At 38.0% G+C, this 18,399-nt stretch overlaps 1 protein-coding gene and 1 pseudogene across 13 annotated transcripts in view; one reads left to right on the top strand and one right to left on the bottom strand.

Annotated features, from left to right (window-relative positions):
- The window catches only part of MTRF1 (mitochondrial translation release factor 1), a 67,860-nt gene that overhangs the window by 35,692 nt on the left and 13,769 nt on the right, over positions 1–18,399 (top strand). For 12 of the 13 annotated variants that reach the window (XR_014143795.1, XM_081814985.1, XM_081814986.1 and 9 more), the window contains 2 exons: positions 3,240–3,412; positions 9,773–9,890. Coding sequence is in view for 12 of the 13 variants with exons in the window: in XM_081814985.1 (XP_081671111.1) it covers positions 3,240–3,412; positions 9,773–9,890 (291 nt within the window). In the remaining variant the exon portion in view is untranslated. The remainder of the gene's footprint in view (positions 1–3,239; positions 3,413–9,772; positions 9,891–18,399) is intronic. The other variant, XM_081814993.1, reaches the window with a different exon arrangement.
- Positions 3,665–4,216, bottom strand: LOC102728648 (U6 snRNA-associated Sm-like protein LSm3 pseudogene; annotated as a pseudogene).

Below are 18,399 nucleotides of genomic sequence, written 5' to 3' on the forward strand. Positions count from 1 at the left end.
AAGGCAGACGCTTAACGGACTGAGCCACCCAGGCGTCCCTGGGTTGGACTTTTTAAGAGACAGTAGGTCAATCTCTGATAAGGTACTTATCTAAGGTATTTTCTAGGGTAATTTAAAACTATGCCCAGGGGTGCCTGGGTGGCTCAGTCGTTAAGCGTCTGCCTTAGGCTCAGGTCATGATCCCAGGGTCCTGGGATTGAGCCCCACATCAGGTGCCCTGGTCAGAGGGGAGCCTGCTCCTCCCTCTCCCACTCCCCCTGCTTGTGTTCCCTCTCTTGCTGTGTCTGTCTCTGTCAAATAAATAAAATCTTTAAAAAAATAAAATAAAACTATGCCCAATTTTTATCCACCATGCTGACTTTATTTTTTTTCCTCAAAGATTGATTTATTCGAGAAAGGAAGAGAGAGCAAGTGTGTGTGAGTGGGAGGCGGGGCAGAGGAGAGGGAGAGAAGCAGACTCCCCACTGAGCTCAGGGCCCGACGCAGAGCTCGATCTCATGACCTATGAGATCATGACCTGCGTGGAAACCAAGAGTCAGACACTGCACCGACTGAGCCCCCAGGGCCCCGCCATGCTGACTTTAGAAACCAAGTGGGTTAGCTCTGACATCACAGCACTGAGTCTTCATTAGAAGCACATTAGGAACATGGCCGCGGTAGTAGCAGCATAGTTAACTCAAGGAAAGGAAATCTGAGTTAAGGGTTTTATAAGCAGCAAAACTGACTTATGAGTACAAGGGTACAAACTTACCAATATGCAAGAATTCAGGACACACTTTTCCCATGGTCCCTTTCTGAGGAATCTACTGGAAAACAGGACGTTAGCTAAAATATGAAGTACTGACATAAGGAGTAGGGGAAAGCATGAAATATGTGGCTACCTGTAGAACGAGGTAGTAAGAGGGAAGAATACAGTATGTAACAACTATAAGCTCGACAGTATAGAGTACAGCCATTTGAAAAACGGGGGAAGAACAGGAAAAGCATATGTAAAAAAGTTTTAATGTTTTTAGTGATCATATTGTGGCAGAACTCGTATTGTTATTCGGAGACTTTTGTATGTGTACTACGGGTAAAGTAGATGAGTAGTTACGAGATACTCTAATTGTAGTATCTTGCCTGTCCCTGAGAACCAAGATTCTTGGTATAGAAGACAAGGGTGATAGAGAAGAAGCCGTCATCTTGAATTTATACCGGAAGTATCAATTGTCCAGAAGTGCAAATGGTCTGAGATTTTACCCTGCCCACAAGCTAACAAGTTAGCGTGCCACAGATTCATGGGTCAGAGGTGGAGGACAGTTTATTCCTCATAGAAACAGTAACCAGAATATCAGCATTTTTCTGCTGGTTGCATGAGCCCCAGGTCCTACAAGGCAACTCAAAGGCCAGACGATACCTGCCTATGCAGTAGGTTTCATTATATGAGAGGAACTCTGAGCTTAGGGATCTTGAATTTTTATTTTTTAAGATGTGTTTATTTTAAAGAAAGAGAGCACGTGAGTGGGGGAGGGGCAAAAAAATTGAACTATTATTTCTCTCTGAAAGGAACCAAGACTTCTTGGAGAGATCACTGATTTCAGGTCTGGGGCAAGAAAAGTTCAGGATAATCCTGGAATATTTTGTTATACCGTAACAAGAGGCGTGTCAAAAAGAACTCAGAAATTAACTTGAAGAGGCGCCTGCTGTAGCCAAAGATGGATAAGTTGAGCTTCAATCATAATAATTGCAATTGGTTTAAACATGCTAGATGTATTCAAATCTTTGAATTTATAATGATATTTTAAAAATAATTAGTCATCTTCAGATGATTAAATAACCCTAATTCATTATATTATAAAATACGTATATTGGTAAAACGGGTAAAGGAACAGAATCAAACATTTATCCTGCCTTTCCTGTGTAACTCTAGCACAGGGTAATCAACTAGTAGACAAGGGGAAATGTCTCTTTATAAATGTATTTTAGCTAATAATACGTGACAAAGAAATTACAGAATTAGACTATTACTATTTTATAACCCATGATACATTAAACATCAAAGACTGCCAAGACTATAAAAAGAAAGAAAACAGTCATTATGTGCCTCCTGTAGTCTTGCCAAGGAGCTCAAGCTGGTGTCTGATCCAGTCTCTGGATCCATCTGCCAAATCGTAGCCAGTACAGAGGGCAGAAGAACAGGTTCAATTAATTGCACCAGGAGTATGCAGTCAGCAAATTCATACTGTGGGAAATTTTACAGGTCAACATCCATGTTCCTCAAGAGATGATTTGCAGGCAACAAAAGAAATGGGTGATGAACGTAAAGATAAAGAGATTTAAAAGACATCAGACTTTAGGGGGCACCTGGCTGACTCAGTTGGAAGTTCATGTGACTTTTGATATTGGGGTCATGAGTTCGAGCCCCACATTGGATGTAGAGATTACTTAAAATAAATAAGTAAATAAACTTAAAAAAAGAGGACGTCAAACTTTTTTAAATGGACAAAACTAAACTGTAGCAGATTTAGGTAATAAAAGGAATAAAAGGATCATAGTTACTTGTGAGAAAGGGAGAGGATTATAACTGGGAAGGGGCATATGGGAGAGCTTTTGGGTGACTGGCAAAGTTCTTTTTCTTGATCTTGTGGTCATTAAACCATTTGATTCATGTGGGTTTTTTTATGTCTGTATGTTATTTTATAATAAAACGTTTTTTAAAAAAATATGTCCAATAAGAAGAGACTAGCCTAGGCATTAAGATTTTGGGGGGCTTATCTTCACACTCCACAGATAAGCAAGAGTAAATTTCAATAGATTCTTGAAAACTTGGGAGGACTTACAGAGTTATCCATCATTATTAACTTGTTACATTATTGAGCATTCTTTTATATAGGCACCATATCAGCCTAAGATTACAGAGGGCAGTTCAATACAGAAACTGTTCCAGTATTTTTCTTCTAGTAGTTTTTTTTATTAAAAAAAAAAAAATTTGTTTACAGAAAATTTAGAAACAAAAAAAGTATAAAAAATAAAACAAAAAATACACTGTTATTCTGTTCCCCAGAGATAAGCATAAATAATGTTTTGGTATATTTCCTTTTATATATGAATATATTGACATTGGGAAAATACAGTTTTGTGCCTACTTTATGTTCTCATCTTTGGCTCTATACTTGCATTCAGGCCTGAGATTAAAGGTATTTAAAATCCAGATCCCTTTCAAATTAGTTCATTAACATTTTAGGATTTTATGTTCCTAGGTGGGCTGCATCACGCAGCTGCCCGAATTTCTGGTGACAGTGTCTATAAGCATCTGAAGTATGAAGGTGGGATTCACCGAGTTCAACGAATCCCTGAAGTGGGCCTGTCGTCAAGGATGCAGCGCATTCACACAGGGACCATGTCCGTTATTGTCCTCCCTCAACCAGATGAGGTAACCTCACCCGGAGGCATTGAAAACTTACTCTGACTTAATGCGGTTGTGCTCAGAAAGCTTAGCTTCTAGCAAACTGATTTACTGATTTTCGGGGTTCCCCATTGAACTTCGCAGTCTCTACTAGGAAATTCTTTTTTTTTTTTTTTTTTCAAAAAAGGAAACATCAAATTTAATTTAAAGGGAAAAAATCAGAAATTGTCTGAGAAAACAACAGAACAAATCAATTCCTGAAAAAGAGTTCTGCATCTTGGTGATCACATTTATTGAAAGGGTTGGGAAAAAATTAAAATGCCCTTTAGCTTAAGAAATTTTGAGTTATCCGCAAATCAACTCATTTCAGGAGTGGAAGAATCCTTGGTCATTTCTTAATATCAAAATTTACGCAGGTTTCTCTTTTGAATGTCTTCTACATTTAAAGAGGCATTCATACAAAAGCTCCTATATTCCATACATGATAAATTCTTTGTTTCAGCCAACTCTTAATGGAGGGGCAACTAGTACAACACCATCTCCCCGAACAAAAAGCATTGGAATATTCCGTTTTGTTGATTTATATATCTCTTCGTATAAAAATATAGGCAATATGGCTGTATTCAGGTTCTCATCAATTTCTATAGTAGTCACAGTTTCTTCCACATCTCCCAATATATTTAAATGCTGATCATAAGCATGTAATCTGCCTCGAAGCTCTCTGTCATTTCTCATTTTCACATAAATTCGCTCATCCAGGCTGAGGTTGATGAGATCCAGGGGCTCTTCTACAGTGTTGGTAGTTTGTTGCTGGTCCACGTTGTCCACCATGTTTCAAACCCTGCGCCCTTTCCCCTCTACTAGGAAGTTCTTAACTCTTCCGCGGGTAAAGTTGCCCTTCTTATGCCTGACCAAGATATTTTATTTTGTTTGTTTAAATAGAAATCTATTCTCTTCATAAAATAGAATTCACAAAGCTTTTAAAATGTTGTTGCTTAAGTTTTATCTTAAGAAAAATATGATTTCCACAGATAATATGTTGGGGTCAATGATAGAATATCTGTATGGGGTCTATATCTTATTGAATACAGCCATATTGCCTATATTTTTTTTCCTAACTTTTTAAAATTTTATTTTAAACATACAGAAAATAGAATACCACACTAAAAACTTATATAACTTCCACCTGGAGTCAACAGCTGTTTACATTTTGCCACATTTGCTGGATTCCTATATGTGTGTGTATATATACGTTTGTTTAAATAACTAAAGACTATAGCAGACACTGTGAGACTTTATCCCTCAAATCTTCAACTTCACATCTCCTAAGAATAGGACATTCTTCTACCTAAACAATACCATTATCTGTCCATCAGCTGATGAACAGGTAAAGAAGTCATGGTGTATATACACAATGGAATATTACTCAGCCATCAAAAAGAATGAAATCTTGCCATTTGCAACGACATAGATGGAGCTAGAGAGTATTATGCTAAGTGAAAGAAGTCAGAGAAAGACAAATACCATATGATTTCACTCATATGTAGAGTTTAAGAAACAAAACATGAACATAGCAAGAAAGAGAGAGAGAGACAAACCATTCTTTAAAAGAGACTATTAACTACAGAGAACAAACTGAGGGTTGCTGGAGGGGAGGTGGTTGGGGAGTGGGCTAAGTGGGTGATGAGCATTAAGGAGGGCACTTGTATGATGAGCAGTGGATGTTGTATGTAAGTGATGAATCACAAAATTCTACTGAAACTAATACTACATTATATCTTAACTGGAACTTAAAACTTAAAAAAAATAAATAAGTAAAATGGGTATAATACCTCCAACCCCATAATTTTTCTTTTTTTTTTTTAGGGGGTGGGTAAGAGCAGAGGGAGAGGGAGAGAGAGAGAATCTTAAGCAGACTCTATACCCAGTGCAGAACCCAACGTGAGGCTTGATCTCACAATGCTGAGATCATGACCTGAGCCGAAATCAAGAGTTGGACACTTAGCCAACTGAGCCACCCAAGTGCCCCAACCCCATAATTTTCTATAGGATTTAAATGCGCTTATTCCCAGGAACCAATAGATTGGAGACCTTTGTTATAATATCAATAATAAGATTGAAAAATTATTTGGAAAAAAACACCATTATCTGTGAAAATCAACCATAAGTCTGTAATATTATTGTCTAGGAAAAACTCCTGTGCTTCTGTCTACTCACAGAATACTTTTCCACTCTAAATGTGTCAAGTTTTTTCTCTCACCAAGCAAGTTCTTCAGTTGTGTGTGGACACCAAGTAGGTGTCCTACAGTTCAACTCAATTCTGACACCATCTCCTGGGGAATAGCATCAGACCCCACAGGCTAAGAGCTGGGCCTCACAAGACTTCCTCCCCTCCCACTTCAGAGGCCAGTCACAAGTCCAGGTTCTCACCTGTGTTTCCGACCAAGTGGCTATGAATTGAGAGGTTTCCACAACCCCCTCCTTGGGCTCAATAATTTACTAAAGCCGGATTATAGAACTCAGACTCCCCACTGAGTGTGGAGCCTGATGCAGGGCTCGCTCCCATGACCCTGAGATCATGACCTGAGCCAAAATCAGGAGTTGGATGCTCAACCGGCAGAGCCACCCAGGTGCCCCTCACCCTTTTTTTTTTAATGACATTAATTATTTGAAGAGTCTGGAGCCTTTGTCTTGTAAGGTATCCCACATTTTGGATTCATTTGTTTCCTGCTGGTACTCTTTAACTTGTTCCTGTATCGCATTCAGGTCACACATTTTGAGCAAGAATACTTATAGGTGTAGTCATATTCAAGTTGCATTTATCAGAAGGCACATAATATCAGATTTAGTGAAGATTAGTTTAAACATGGTGACCAAAAAACTGTCTCCATTGTAAAAGTATATTTTTGTCTTTGCAGTTACTGTGTAATCCTGAGGGTACATATAGCCTGTTTCCACATATAACCTGTTTCCACGATCTAAACATCCATTAGTGATCTTTTTTGCCTGAATCAGTTATTTCGTTGGGGATGGAAGATGGTGATTTTGTAACTCTGTCATTTCTTCTATGTTTATTAACTGGCATTCTTTTCTGTCAAGAACTTTCCTCCCTACTACCTTCTCTCCTCCTTCCTTCTTGCTTGCTTTCTCTTTTATTTTACCTTATCATAAACTCAATATTGTTCCATCTGTTGACCTCATTATAGACTTACACATTTGTTTTTTAAATTCTGTGAGTTAGAATCACTACTGTTTTTGATGTTCAACCTTGTCCCTGATTTGGCCAGTAGTAGCCTTTTGAGGGCAGTCCCTTTTGCAATGACCCCATCAATTTTTGAGCACATCCTTGCTTTCTGGTATAATTAGATATCCTAAGCCCACCTTCTGCTTTTGTGCCTCAGACTTGGAGTCAGATCTCATTTCTTTTGGTGAGAAATGTACCCAAAAATCAAGATCTAGGTCCTAGGTGTGCTCATTATTACTAAAGTGTGCTTATATTTAGATTCTTCAGTGGACAGAGCTAGGAGATACATATCATTTTAAATCACTAGTTCAAATTATGATTACCAACTCAAATTTAACATTACGGGAAGTTTTTCCCCCCTCACCATCTTGCATTTTGTATTTATATCTCTTTCCACTTAGAGTAAAAATTTTATTTCTTTTTTTTTTCAAAGATTTCATTTATTTATTTGACAGAGGGAGACACAGCGAGAGAGGGAACACAAGCAGGGGGAGTGGGAGAGGGAGAAGCAGGCTCCCCGCCGGGCAGGGAGCCCGATGCGGGGCTCGATCCCAGGACCCCGGGACCACGACCTGAGCCGAAGGCAGACGCGTAACGACTGAGCCACCCAGGCGCCTCAAAAATTTTATTTCTTAATCACATTAATATATTTACTTTTTTCCTTATTATATAGCATATATAAATAAATAATCTGTTTTAAAATTACTTAGTAAAAAAAAATAAAATAAAATAAAATTACTTAGTAAACTACTGAGTAATGTTTAAGATTGATTTCTGTACTTAGAACGTAGTCCACCAAGAAAGCATAGTCAGAACACGATGTTCAAAGACCATCTGAAATAGTGTTTTTCTATGTGATTATGATTCATTATGGTAAATATTTTGATTCATAGGTTTTCTTTTCTTTTTCTTTTCAATTTCCATTGAATATTAGGATTTGAATTTTCCTTCCTCTTTTATCTAATTTCATTTTTGGTGTATGGAAGCATTTATGTCACTCAGAAATCAAAGCTATTGGGTTGTCTTGCTTCCCTCTTTATTCCTTCCACTGTTCTCACCCATCCCCTTATTCTCTTCATGTTCTTGAAAATTAAACCCATGTGGTGGAGTTTGATTTTCACAAAAGAGCAAAGTCTTATTATTCTCTTAATTGATATTTAAAATTATTTTATATTATTAAGTCACTGTTTCTTTGTTGAGAATTTCCCAACAGTCATTAGATAGTTTCGATAACATTTGGGAGAATATGACATATAATATACATTTATTTGCTATATAACTTTCATATACTGAAACCACAAAAAATGGGAAATTGCTCTTGATCTCTTTAGTGTCTATTGAAATTTTAAGGTAGCCGACACTGGCATATTTTAACAAAAGCTGCATAATCTTTTTCTTCACAGTATAGTGCTCATTTTAGAGGAAACAAAAGAATAACCACGTTGTATATTGGATTCTAAAGCTGACCCTGTTATTACTGTGCTTTACAAAGAGAAGAGTCACACTTGCTATCTGTCATTCATAGGAATGAATGATAAATGTGAAATAAGATGTTAGTTCTCCCCTGAAAAACAGTGTATTTTGTAACCGTGTGTGGGTGTGTGGGTGTGTGTGTGTGTAACAAATTGCCACAAACATAGGGGCTTAAAACAGTAAAAATTTATTGTCTCACAGTTCTAGAGGCCAGGAGTCCAAATTCAAGGTATCGCCAGGGCTGTGCTCCCTCCAAAGCTTCTGGTGGGGAATGCTCCCTTGACTCTCCCAGTTTCTGGTGTCTCCAGGTGTCCGTTGGCTTGAAGCTGTATAACTCTGAATGCACATGTTCATCTCCTCTTATCTCTCCTCTGGCTGTCTGAGGACACTTCTCATTGGATTTAGGGCCTATGTGAATAATCCAGGATGATCTCATCTGAACTCAATTACAGCTGTAACAACTCTTTTTCCAAATAATGTTCTAGTAGTTAGAATGTGAACATATCTTTTTGGATGCCTCCATTCAGTCCCACTAATAGTCGGTTCTCATTGTTCACAGTGGTTATGTTCTGTAAAGACTCAGCGAACACTGATTTAGCAAATACTGAACTATCATTTCCCCTAGGGGAAATGTGTGTGTGTGTGTATGTGTGTGCACACTCAGGTATACATATGTTTATATACCTATATATATTTCTGTATCTATGTATCGCAGGTAGATCTTAAAAGTGACCTATCCAAATAAATAAATAAAATTTAAAAACCGAAAAAAGTAACCCATCCTAGTTACTTAGAATAGATTCTATTTTCTTTATTTTACAAAGAGAAAATGAGGTTCAGAAGTGTTTAGGTGACTTACCTGAGGCCACTTCACTACCAGATGCCAGAACTAGGGTTCACACCCCATCCAGCTGACCCAAGAGCCAGAGCTTCTTGTACTATGCTGCTCTGCCCCCTCTTGTCTTCATTCTCTGATCAGACTGAAAAAAGAAAGCAAACTGTCACCTTGTTGGACGTCAGCTGGGAATGTGCACCTTGGATTTTTTGCTGCCCTGCACCTGTTCGCTAGTAATTGTGAAAATGCTGCAATAATTGATTTTGAGGAACAAATAAAGTAGGTGAATTTGCAAATACAGAATTGGGGAATAATGTATACATTATACACACACACACACATACACATATACATATATATATAGAGAGAGAGAGTATATTTTCTATCCTGTGGCTTTGTGGGATGATGGATGATGAAACTTGAAAGATTGCATAACTCAGTGATCTTCTAGCATCAAAAAATAGCATCCACTGGAATAGGGAGTTTACGGTTCTTTCATTGGTAGAAGCTATTTCTTAGTCTAATGGCTATGACTTAGAACAAAACAGCACAGTTTATTCGAAAAATCTTGAAATAAATTTAGTATTGAAGTATTTGTTGGGACGCCTGGGTGGCTCAGTCAGTTAAGCGTCTGCCTTCGGCTCAGGTCATGATCCCAGGGTCCTGGAATCGCATCCCACACCGCTCCCTGCTCAGCGGGGAGCCTGCTTCTCCCTCTGCCTGCCACTCCCCCTGCTTGTGCTCTCTCTCTCTGACAAATAAATTATAAAAATCTTTAAAAAAAAAAAGTGTTTGTTGAGTGTAGAATTGACTTCCATTGTCCCTTCTGTTCTAGGTAGATGTGAAGGTGGACCCCAAGGATTTGCGAATAGATACATTTCGAGCCAAAGGAGCAGGAGGGCAGCATGTTAATACAACTGATAGCGCTGTCAGACTTGTCCATATCCCCACAGGTAATCAAGTCTGTTTGCTTTTGTACTTTGGACCTGTTTTTACATCTTATAAAACTATTCAACATTGAGGGTACCTGGGTGGTTCAGTCGTTAAGCGTCTGCTTTCGGCTCAGGTCATGATCCCAGGGTTCTGGGATCGAGCCTGGCATCGGGCTTCCTGCTGACGGGAAGCCCGCTTCTCCCTCTCCCACTCCCCCTGCTTGTGTTCCCTCTCTTGCTGTGTCTCTCTCTGTCAAATAAATAAAATCTTAAAAAAAAAAAAAAAAACTATTCAACATTGAGAAGAAAATAGTTTTATGTTACTGTCTTGTTTCTTGCACAAACCCTTTAAAAGGTGACACTGGAGTCGTGGGTCTGCAGTCCCCAGTGTGTTCATATTCCACTTCTGTTTGGAAAAGGCACCTCTCTTAAAGGATGCAGACACTGAGTGGACCCAATCAGAGAAGCTGCCCAGGTATACTGGACAGCGGTGAGCAACCAGAGGTGCCCCAGCCTAAAAACAAACACGAAAACAGTCCTGGACATGCACCTGCAATGGAGCTTCTGTCCTCTTACAGACTGACCACTAGATCCACTGTTCTGTGTTGCATTGATGCTGTTATTTTGAATATTGGTAATTTTGGTATACTCTGAGGTAGTTTTGCAGCCCTTACTGTGATTTTAAATACTTCTATCATTTTTCAGATTTTATTTTTTTTTTTTTAAATTTTATTTATTTATTTATTTGAGAGAGATAGAGAGAGCAAGAGCAAGGAGGAGAGGAAGAGGGAGAGAAAGAAGCAGACTCCCTGCTGAGCAGGGAGCCTGACGTGGGGCTCGATCCCAGGACCCTGGGATCACGACCCAAGCTGAAGGCAGACGCTTAACCAACTGAGCCACCCAAGTGCCCCCATTTTTCAGATCTTAAACTAAATTTTAAGCTTTTAAAATTTCTTTCCCTTTTAAAATTATTTTTTATGTTATTAAATATTAAATGGTTTTAAAGGCCAGTGGGAAAGTCCTCTAACAAAAACCAGCAGCTCCTTGCCCCTCTCTTTCCTCCCTCTCCCTCCTTCCTTGCCCCTAAAGCCCCATTACCCACAGGCAGCCAGTTTAAACTCTTAGCTATTTTTTCTGGTAATTACCTCATATTAGGCAGATCATGCTCTTCTGATCAATTAGTTATAAGATTACATACATACTGACATCTTAATGTAGTAGATGAATGTAGTAGGCTCTCATAATATCCTTTTTCACCAAAAATGAGGTGATAATCTTTGTAACTTACCATAATTTACCTAAGAAATCCACAAATTTTTGGATACTTAGTGTGCTTTACCTCAGCCTTGTATTGCGGGATACTGTTCTCTGTTATAAACTGTCCAGAATAGTAATAATGAGCTGAAGCTGAATTAAAAATTAAAATGAGAAAAAGTCAGGTAAAAGTGATAAAAATTCTGACAAGAATGAACCAAAATATTTTAAAACTTATGCCCTTGTGCAGCCATAAATTACTGACTTTACAAAAAATGACCGATGTTTTTGTTGCCAAGCTTACCTTGTGCCAAATTAGTTTTTAGCCACTTAGATCTAGTTCTTTGATTTAAAAGCCTTAGGACTTACCCTCAAACCTTCCCTTAGGCAATGCATTACAAGGCCTACTGACTTCTATGAATCCATGGTGTTATGAGCAAGTGATTTCTTGGGTCAACCGTGTACTTTGAGGTGTACCGTGATTTCAGCATCTGTTGCAAAGAAAACTCAGCCTTTCCTCTAATCTGTCCATTCCACGACCCTTAGAATGGGAACTGTGTCCCTGCTAGACTTCAAAGTGAGAGCTATAGGTCATTCTTCCATTACCCTCTTGCACATGGATTCTGAAGACTCACATTTTTTTCTAACCCACTGCTTCTATAGAACTCCATTTTTCAACCATTGGAAGAGTAGTACCATAGGGGTATGGTTAAATGTTTGTTCAAGGAAAAGTTACTTTTTTTTGTAAAATTTATCAAATCAAGATGAAGACATGAATATTTTGTGCTTTAAAGCAAGCTTTTTAGTTTCTTACCAGTTAGTGAAAGTGGGCCTCTGTAATTGTTACACTGTATTACTTCATCATCATAGATTATGGATAATACCTAATTCTTCCATATTTTGCACTTTTAAGATTACAGGATTTTTATTAAACCTATGATTATGTATAATTTATTTCATCTAATCTAAGAACTCATTAACTGAATGACACATCACTATTTTGTTACTATGAAGAAATATAAAAAACACTACCAATTAAGCTATCGTATGCCAGTGAGGGTAAGATGCCTCTCAAGTTCAGAGATGTTCATTTTTTTAAATGGGCTATTTAGAATAAAATATGGTATATTTGTTTTCATTTATAATTGATAATCTTTTAAATAATAAATGTAGTTCTTTAGCAAATATATATTAAATACCCACTTGGTCCAATTGCTACCTGGAATTTTGGAATCTCCCATAGAGTATTGAAAACAACACTGAGAAAAGTTTGTTTTTTTTTTTAAAGCCCTTTTAGAGTTTTTTAACAACCCTAGCATCTTATTTCAACAGCTCTTCTATTATTCAGATTACCTCCCTCTACCCTAATCCTCTATTCCTAAGGGAATACTTAATGATTAAATACTCCTCTATAGAAAGTATATTAAAATATATGATTAAGTGATTCTCTTGGAAATTACTGAACTGGTAAGTAAGAGTTTTAAGCTAAAAATTCTGACCTGAGCCACTGGATAGGAATAGTGCCAATGTATAAGCTAAGCTTACTGCCGGTCAGCTGAGAAGAGGAATTTGGAGGAAAGCTTATGAATGTCTAGCCATCTTGAAATGGATATTTTCATATCCTTTTGGGTGGTGAAAAAAGAATAGCAGATCCAAGACAGCTCCAGGCAAATGCCTTAAGATGAAAGCAAGTGCCCCAGCCCACGTGGCTGCAATAAAGCAGTCAACAATAAACTAATGGGGCACCTGGGTGGCCCAGCCGTTAAGCGTCTGCCTTCGGCTCAGGTCATGATTCCAGGGTCCTGGGATCAAGCCCCACATCAGGCTCCCTGCTCCACGGGAAGCCTGCTTCTCCCTCTCCCACTCCCCATGCTTGTGTTCCCTCTCTCGCTGTGTCTCTATCAAATAAATAAATAAAATCTTAAAAAAAGAATAAACTAATAGACTGATGAATCACAGACGTGTACCCCTGAAACAAATAATACATTATACGTTAATAATTAAATAAAAAACTATATAAAACAGCAATAATAATATCTTGGATGGTTAAAATAAAAAGATACTAAAATTAAAAAAAAAGAATAAACTAATAGAGGTGAAACCTAGGTGTTCCTACTAAAAGTATTAGCAGGTGTAGACTGTAGCTTATTTAGACAGGGTGAAAACATAATTTGGAAAGTAGAATTTTGTTTTGTTTTGGGACAGTAGAATTTTATAGAAATTTTTTAAATCTCCACCAAAATAGTTGCCACTATATCAGTTCAGCTGGCCTAAGCGAATATGGTTTTTGGGTTTTGTGGTTCAGAAAGAAAAGTACTTTTCACCTGTAATGTACCTGAGAGCAGGATTGGACATAGACCTTTAGAGTGGTAGGTGCAAAGTTAAGAACAGTGCAGCCTAAAGTTTCAAGAGTCACTATGTCAGGTCTAGATTTGGGCTAGTAACCGGGCTACACAGTGGGCAAAACCCACCCAAATCCAGAAGTTGGCTAACAAAAACATGTATGATTAGATGTGGAATTAGCTGAATTTAGAGCCAGGACAACTGAGAAACATTCACTCTAAACTCCTCCTTATAAAGAGTTTAGTTTCTTTTCATTGGTTTCTATACATGACAACAATATATACAACATCTATATATTGACCCTTGAACAACATGGAAATTAGGGGTGCTAAACCCTCCAACCCCTTGCAGTCAAAAATACACATAATAACTTTTGATTACCTCAAAACTTAACTACTAATAGCCTACCGTTGACCAGAAAGAAACCTTACCAATGTCATAAACAGTGATTAACACAGATTTTGTGTTGCATGTATTATATACTGCATTCTTTTTTTTTAAGTTTTTTTAAATTTTATTTATTTTTTGAGAGAGAGAGAGGCAGGCAGAGGGAGAAGCAGGCTCCCCGCTGAGCAAGGAGCCCAATGCAGGACTCAATCCCAGGACTCTGGCATCATAACCTGAGCTGAAGGCTGATGCTTAACTGACTGAGCCACCCAGGCGTCCCTATATACTACATTCTTATAATAAATTAAGCTAGAGAAAAGAAAATGTTACTAAGAAAATCAAAAGGAAGGAGGCACCTCTTATTATCACAATAACTGTACTCTTAATCCCCATCACCTACCTCCCCTCTGGTAACCACCATTTCGTTCTATATATTTAAGAGTCTGGGTTTTTTGGGGTTTTTTTTAAAGATTTTATTTATTTTTTTGACAGAGAGAGACACATCGAGAGAGGGAACACAAGCAGGGGGAGTGGTAGAGGGAGAAGCAGGCTTCCCGCCGAGCAGGGAGCCTGATGTGGGGCTCGATCCTAGGACCCTGGGATCATGACCTGAGCCAAAGGCAGACGCTTAACGACTGAGCCACCCAGGCGGCCCAAGAGTCTGTTTTTTCATCTCCATATTTCTTTGTGTGTTTGTTTTGTTTCTTAAATTCCACATATGAATGAAATCATTGGTATTTGTCTTTCTCTAGCTGACATTTCACTTACCATTATGCCCTCTACATTCCATGTTATTGCAAATGGCAAGATTTCATTCTTTTTTTAATTCTTTTTTTACTGCTGAGTAATATGCCAGTACGGATATATTATATATATAAATATATTTTTTTCTTTTTCAAGTTTTTATTTACATTCTAGTTAAGATATAGTGTAATATTGGTTTCAGGAGTACAATTTAGTAATTCATCACTTACATATAACACCCAGTGCTCATCACAAGTGCCCTCCTTAATGCCCATCACCCATTTAGCCCATCCCCCACCCACCTCCCTCCATCAACCCTCAGTTTGTTCTCTATCATTAAGAGTCTCTTATGCTTTGCATCCCTCTCTTTTTTTTTTCCCTTCCCATATGTTCATCTCTTTTGTTTCTTAAATTCAGCACAAGAGTGAAATCATCTGGTATTTGTCTTTCTCTGGTTGACTTATTTTGCTTAGCATAATACTCTAGCTCCATCCACATTGTTGCAAATGGCAAGATTTCATTCTTTTTGATGGCTGAATAATAATATTCCGTTATATATATATATATATATACACCACGTCTTCTTTATCCATTCATCTGTCGATGGACATCTGAGCTCTTTCCATAGTTTGCCTATTGTGGACACTGCTGCTGTAGACATTGGGGTGCATGTACCCCTTCCACTCAGTATTTTTGTATTCTTTGGGTAAATACCTAGTAGTACAATTGCTGGGTCATAGGGTAGTTCTATTTTTAACTTTTTTGAGGAACTTCCATACTGTTTTCCAGAGTGGCTGCACCAGCTTGCATTCCAACCAACAGTGTCAGAGGGTTCCCCTTTCTCCGCATCCTTGCCAACATTTGTTGTTTCCTCTTCTTAATTTTAGCCATTCTCACAGGTGTAAGATGTTATCTAATGGTTTTTATTTGTATTTCCCTGATGATGAGTGATTTTGAGCATCTTTTCATGTATCTCTTGGCCATTTGGATGTCTTCTTTGGAAAAATACCTATTCGTGTCTTCTGTCCATTTCTTAACTGGATTATTTGGTTTTTGGGTGTTGAGTTTGATAAGTTCTTTATAGATTTTGGGTACTAACCTTTTATCAGGTACGTTATTTGCAAATACCCTCTCCCATTCCATAGGCTGCCTTTTAGTTCTGTTGACTATTTCCTTTGCTGTACAGAAGCTTTTTATCTTGATGAAGTTCCAATAGTTCATATATGCTTTTGTTTCCCTTGCCTTTGGAGATGTGTCTAGTAAGAAGTTGCTATGACCGAGGTCAAAGAGGATGCTGCCTGTGTTCTTCTCTAGGATTTTGATGGTTTTCTGTCTCACATTTAGGTCTTTCATCCATTTTGAGCTTATTTTTCTGTATGGTGTAAGAAAGGGATCCAGTTTCATTCTTCTGTATGTGGCTGTCCAGTTTTCACAACACCATTTGTTGAAGAGACTCTTTTTTCCATTGGATATTCTTTACTGCTTTGTTGAAGATTAGTTAACCATATAGTTGTGGGTCCATTTCTGGGTTTCCTGCTCTGTTCCATTGATCTATGTGTCTGTTTTTGTGCCAGTATCTTAACTGTCTTCATGACAGCTTTGTAATATAGCTTGAAGTCTGGAATCGTGATGCCTCCAGCTTTGCTTTTCTTTTTCAGGGTTGCTCTGGCTATTTGGGGTCTTTTCTGGTTCCATACAAATTTTAGGATTGTTCTAGCTCTGTAAAAAAATGTTGGTGTTATCTTGATTGGGATTGCATTGAATGTGTAGATTGCTTTGGGTAATACAGACATTTTAACAATTTTTGTTCTTCCAATCCATGAGCATGGAATGTTTTTCCATTTCTTTGTGTCCTTTTCAATTTCTTTCATAAGTGTTCTATAGTTTTCAGAGTACAGATCTTTTACCTCTTTGGTTAGGTTTATTCCTAGGTATCTTATGGTTTTTGGTGCACTTGTAAATTTATTTTTTATTTCTTTTGATTGATTTCTTTTGAAATCTTCCTTGATTTCTTTTTCTCCTGCTTCATTACTGGTGTATAGAAATGAAACAGATTTCTGTGCATTATTGATTTTATATCCTGTGACTTTGTTGAATTTTCCTGTATCAGTTCTAGCAATTTTTTGGTAGAGTCTTTCAGGTTTTCTACATAAGAGTATAACATTGTCTGCAAATAGTGGAAGTTTAACTTCTTCCTTGCTGTTTGGATACCTTTTATTTCTTTTTGTTGTCTGACTGCTGAGGCTAAATAGTTCATATATAAACTATTGGGACTTCATCAAGATCAGAGCTGAGGCTAATGGTGAGAGTGGACATCCCTGTCTTATTCCTGACCATAGATGAAAACCTCTCAGTTTTTCCCCATCAAAGATGATACTAGCTGTGGGTCTTTCATATATGGCTTTTAGGATGTTGAGGTATGTTCCCTCTATACCTACTTTGTTGAGGGTTTTTATCAAGAATGGATGCTGTATTTTGTCAAATGCTTTTTTTCTGCATCTATTGAGAGGATCGTATGGTTCTTGTCCTTTCTTTTATTAATGTGGTGTATCACCCTAATTGATTTGCAGAGATTGAACTACCCCTGCAGCCCAGGAATAAATCCCACTTGGTTGTGGAGAATAATCCTTTTGATGTACTATTGGAATCAATTTGCTAGTATCTTGTAGAGAATTTTTGCATCCATGTTCATCAGGGATATTGACCTGTAATTGTCCTTTTTAGTGGGGTCTTTGTCTGGTTTTGGGATCAAGTTGATGCTGGCCTCATAGAATGAGTTTGGAAGTTTTCCTTCCATTTCTATTTTTTGGAACACTTTCAGAAGAACAGGTATTAATTCTTCTTTAAATGCCTGGTAGGATTCCCCTGGGAAGCCATCTGGCCCTGGACTCTTGTTTGTTGGGAGATTTTTTTTTTTTTTTTAAGATTTTTATTTATTTATTTGAGAGAGAGAGAGCATGAGCGGGAAGACGGGCAGAAGGAGAGGGAGAAGCAGGCTCCCTGCCGAGCAAGGAGCCCAACGTGGGGCTCGATCCCAGGACCCCAGGATCACAACCTGAGCTGAAGGCAGATGCTTAACTGACTAAGCCACCCAGGTGCCCCTTGTTGGGAGATTTTTGATTACTGATTCAGTTTTTTACTGGTTATAGGTTTGTTCAAATTTTCTGCTTCTTGTTTCAGTTTTGGTAGTTTGTATGTTTCTAGGAATTTTTCCATTTCTTCCAGATTGCCCAGTTCATTGGCATATCATTTTTCATAATATTCTCTTGTAATTGGTTATATTTCTGTGGTGTTGCTTGTGATCTCTCCTCTTTCATTCATGATTTTATTTATTTGGGTCCTTTCTCCTTTCTTTTTGATAAGTCTAGGTGGGGGCTTATCAATTTTATTAATTCTTTCGAAGAACCAGCTCTTAGGGAGCCTGGGTGGCTCAGCCGTTAAGCGTCTGCCTTCGGCTCAGGTCATGGTCCCAGGGTCCTGGGATCGAGCCCTGCATCGGGCTCCCTGCTCCACAGGAAGCCTGCTTCTCCCTCTCCCACTCACCCTGCTTGTGTTCCCTCTCTCACTGTGTCTCTCTCTCTGTCAAATAAATAAATAAATAATCTTTAAAAAAAAAAAAAACAAAGAACCAGCTCTTGGCTTCGTTGATCTGTTCTACTGTTCTTTGTTTGTTTGCTTCAGTATCAATTATTTCTGCTCTAAGTTTTATTATTTCCCTTCTTCTGCTAGCTTTAGGCTTTATTTGCTGTTCCTTTTGTAGCTCCTTTAGGTGTAATGTTAGGTTGTGTATTTGAGACTTTTC

Source organism: Leptonychotes weddellii, chromosome 3, assembly GCF_054177405.1.
Source record: "Leptonychotes weddellii isolate Sample4059 chromosome 3, ASM5417740v2, whole genome shotgun sequence".
NCBI classification, from domain to species: domain Eukaryota; kingdom Metazoa; phylum Chordata; class Mammalia; order Carnivora; family Phocidae; genus Leptonychotes; species Leptonychotes weddellii.